The sequence below is a fragment of the Camelus ferus genome, chromosome 7, assembly GCF_009834535.1.
Source record: "Camelus ferus isolate YT-003-E chromosome 7, BCGSAC_Cfer_1.0, whole genome shotgun sequence".
Lineage (NCBI taxonomy): Eukaryota > Metazoa > Chordata > Mammalia > Artiodactyla > Camelidae > Camelus > Camelus ferus.
In genome coordinates, this window is record NC_045702.1 from 24,501,827 (window position 1) to 24,506,016 (window position 4,190).

Genomic DNA, 4,190 nt, shown 5'->3' on the forward strand with positions numbered 1-4,190 from the left:
GGAAATATATTCACTATCTTAAAGTAACCTATAATGAAAAACAACTTGAAAAGGAGTATATGTATGTGTATGACTGAAATATTATGCTGTACATCAGAAATTGATACAACATTGTAAACTGACTACACTTCAGTAAAAAAATTAAACATGTTTCATAGATATGTATGTATATAAATCTTATACATGTCCTATTATACTGATATAATTTATACTCTGCTAGTACTATACTAATATAAATTGTATACATGTTCTGTTTACTGATAACATACTGATATAATAGAAATTGTTTAAATGTTGAGATTTAAAATATAGAACTAAAAGCTCTAATTTTTTGTTTAATTCAAAAGATTTTCCTATACTCCCTGAGATGAACTAGACTGGACCACAGAATTAGACGTTTCAAGGTTTTCTTGGCATCTTTTTAAAAAGTTAGAATAAATAGAAGGCTTGGGTCCTTGAAATTTAATTTTGTTTGAAAATAATTCAGATTTAATCTAGCAAGTCAGTGTATGCATGTTTTAGTAACTATATTTATGCTATAATGATGAAGTATTTCCTTGCCTGAACAGCAATTATGGAGAAAGAAAGCATTTGTTTATTATTGGATAAATTGGGCCCAGAATTGAGTTTATTTAATAAAATAATAACTCAAAGAAACACTTTACTTGGTATGTAGCCAATCATAATTATTAATAAGAATCAGAAGAAAGTAGGCTTTACACAGGTATAATAGATTGTTATATCAACTAGTTTATACACTTCTGAGACTGTGCATTTTATAATGTCTTTTCCCAGTGTGTAGAGCATTTTGTATACGGTAGGTGCTCACGAAAATGTTTATATTATTATTTCTTGTCAGTGTACTTGATCAGGCTCTTGTACAACTGACCTTGTCTGTTTTACTGCAGGGGTGGTGAGCCTGCTATCTGGTGCTTCTGTCCCTGCCTGGCATGAGAGCTTCCACAGACTGACTTTTGACCATTGTCAACAGAAATGTTCAAATAAACCACATGGTAGTGAACCTTTACAAAATAAGTAAATAAATCAGTCCTTTGGCCTTATACAAGAGTTGATATCACCGTAACTATTTTTTCTCCTCACCGTACTCTTATTTCTCTCTCTTACCTAATTCATCAACAATTTAGCAACCACAGATTGTAACATAAGGGATTGAAATGAGTAAAGGGGGAGAGTGGAGAGAAGGTTCCTTTAAAAATAGAGGAAACTGCTTCAGAATATTTTCCCACAGGGAAAAAAAAAATCCCCAGAAAGCTTTCCAACCAGGAAACATCTGAACCATCTGAACTTCTTACAAATTAACACTGTTATCTAGACTATCATATATGCCTAGACATGATTTGTGTGGCTTGGGGGAGGCAGGTGGCAGGGAGATGGGTGGAGGGGGAGCTCAGTATAATTTACTTCTAAGGTTCTCTCCAGTTCTAAGCCTGATTCAAAATTGTTGAAAAATGTGGAGTCCAACACACCAAATTTCTGGATTCCCCCGCCCTCTCCACCTTAAAAAAAAAAAAAAAGAAAAGAAAAAGAAAAAGGAAAAACAAACAAACAAAAAATCCCTGCTCTCAATTTCACTCTCCATTTCTGGGATGACCTAGTTCTGCAAGGAGAAAAAGACGCACTGGCGTGTGCCAGTGTGAGCAAAGGTACCATTCCTGATTTAAGACAGAGCAATGCCCGCCCCAATCATTTTAGGACTTCTAGGGGACTTTGAATCTTTGTCCCTGGCCAGGATCAAACTAACCGAGGCAGACTGACTGGCCAGGGAGAGAGGCTGACAAAGTGGACCAGGCCCCGCGGCAACATTTCAGGTGCTGGGGAACCCGGGGTCGGACCGGAGTGGAGTCTCGTATTTATTCTCAGTGACTGGGACACAGCTGGTTTTGAATAAGGACATTAAATATACAGTAGCATAGTTTGGTCTCGGGCCCGGCCTCTGGTCGGTGGCACTCTGCCCTTCGTCTCCGCCAGCCAGGCCCTGGCCTTGGTTTCCTCTATAAAAGAGATGCCCACCAGCTCGCAGTCTCACACCTGTTAGGTGTTTCTTCACTCTGTGCCTCCGCCTCAGCAAACGACTCCCGCACGGAGAGCCGGGTGCAGAGCGGGGGACCGGGTCTGAGCAGCAGGGCCGGGCCTTCCCCAGCGGACCCTCGCCGGACTCAGCGCGGAGGGCTGGGGCGGGGAGGGGACGCTGCGAAGGCGGGAGAGGTCGAGACGCGCGGAGAGGGACATGGGGAGGGCGGGGAGAAGGGGCGTCGCTGCCAGCGTTACGCTTCCAGAGCCTGCAGCAGAGGCGGCGGGGCTGAGCCGCGGAGGAGATGGGGTTTGCACCAGCCTCTGCGTTTCTCCTCCCGGCCCCGGTGCCACCGCCCCTCGCCGGGCCGCGGTGCCGGATAGGCCGCGCAGTGTGAGCGCGGGCGCCGGCCCGCGGCACCTCGCCCCGGACTGGAGAAGAGGGCGCGGCGGGGCCGCGGCGGGGGGACTTCGCGATCCGGGCGGCCCGCCCGTCCCCCGATCGCACCAGCTCCGGCCGCCGCCGGGCCACGGCCGGGACGGAGCTCCCCGCGCGCCCCCCGGGGGCTGGCAGCTGCCGGGAGGCGGCGCGAGGCTCGGCCCCTTGGCCCCGAAGCTCCGCGCACCCGGGGGTGGCGGCGGCGGCAGCGGCAGCGGCGCGATCTCGGGCACCTCGGCAGCCTCCGAGCCGATGGCGGGCAGCGACGCGGACGGCGAGGGTCTGGCGAGGAGGGGTGGTGCGGCGCGGCATTCCGTGGCCCCCGGCGGACGGGGAGGCGAGGCTGCCGCCAGCCGCCCCGAGCCGCTGTCCACTGCTGAAACGCCGGCCGAGGGCGCCGCGCTGCCCGCCTGGATGCGCCTCTACTTCTACGGGATGCACGGGATCACCCTGGACGTGCTCCTGTCCTCGGCGTGGCGCTTCGTTCGCAGCCCGGACCTCCGGATGCTGGGCTTCTCCTCGCCCTACCGCTGCCTCCTGCACTCGCTCACCCACTTTGCCCTGGAGAAGGTCTACCTGCAGCAACAGCGCTGTCCCAGCGCCTTCGTCTTCAATTTCCTCCTCTACCCCTCGGCCCACGTGGGGCTGCAGACCCTAGCGGGCCAGGCGCTGCTGCTCAGCCTGGGCAGCCGGCCCGGGGGCGCAGCGGCGCCGGGAGCGCTGGACCTGGCGCTGCAGTATGTACTGGCGCTCTACCACTGCCAAGTGTTCCTGAAGCGCTTCCTGCGCTTGCGGTACCAGAGGCAGCAGCAGCAGCAACAGCCGCGGCGCGCGTCCCCCGCCCCGCCAGGCGCCCGGGCCCCCGCGGCAGGGGGTGGCCGCCGCCGGCGGCCTCGCGGGCCCAGGGGCGCCGGGGGAGCCCCCAGCCAGGGACTCCCGGACCTGATCCTCTTTCTTTTCTTTGGAATGCACGGCTTTTTGGATGAGATCTTCTTCACCTTCTTCTTTAACCTGCTGGGGCAGGGGGACGGGACAACCAGCGGCCACACGTCCCTCTGGTCCTTCTTTATATACGGCAGCTGCAGTTTCGTGGTAGACAAGCTCTACCTCCACCTCCGCTACAGTCGGGGCTGGGGCACCTGGAAGCGAGTGCCCATCTACGTGATCTTCATCTACGCGTGGGAGTTACTGTGGGGTCTGGGACTCCGCACTTGGGGCGCTTGTTCCTGGGACTATTCTCACTATCCGCTCAATTTCATGGGCCTTATCACTCTGATGTATTTACCTGGTTGGATATTCCTTAGCGTGTACCAGGACCTACTTTCTAACGTATTGTGGCGGGTGCATTACGTACCAACTAACTAAGACCAAAAAAAAAAAAAAAAAAGAAAAAGAAAAAGAAAAAGAAAAAAGGCACTGGATTTCCCCTAAATGAATGCGTATTTCTACACATTTAAAACGGAGTAGTTTATGGGTTTTTTTTTTAAGTCTTTTAAGTTTTATATCTTTTACTAAACTTTTCCAACCTATTTTATTTGACATTTTAGTTTTAAAAACATTTGGAACCTATGCATACTACTACAATACTCTGAAATATCGCTAGATAACTCGAAGTACTTAACTCGTCAATATTTTAAAACCCTCAGTAGCCCAAACTGCAAAACCATCATCCCTTAACATCGGAAAACTGTAGTATTCACTTATTTGGACGTAGAGGGGG

General features: G+C 50.8%; 1 protein-coding gene across 1 annotated transcript; it reads left to right on the forward strand.

Moving 5' to 3' along the window:
• The first annotated feature begins 1,165 nt into the window (after nucleotides 1–1,165).
• Nucleotides 1,166–3,898, forward strand: TMEM229A (transmembrane protein 229A). Its single transcript, XM_032483583.1, has one exon. The coding sequence runs from the start codon at nucleotides 2,249–2,251 to the stop codon at nucleotides 3,833–3,835; it is 1,587 nt and encodes a 528-aa protein (XP_032339474.1). The 5' UTR covers nucleotides 1,166–2,248; the 3' UTR covers nucleotides 3,836–3,898.
• Nucleotides 3,899–4,190: the final 292 nt, after the last annotated feature.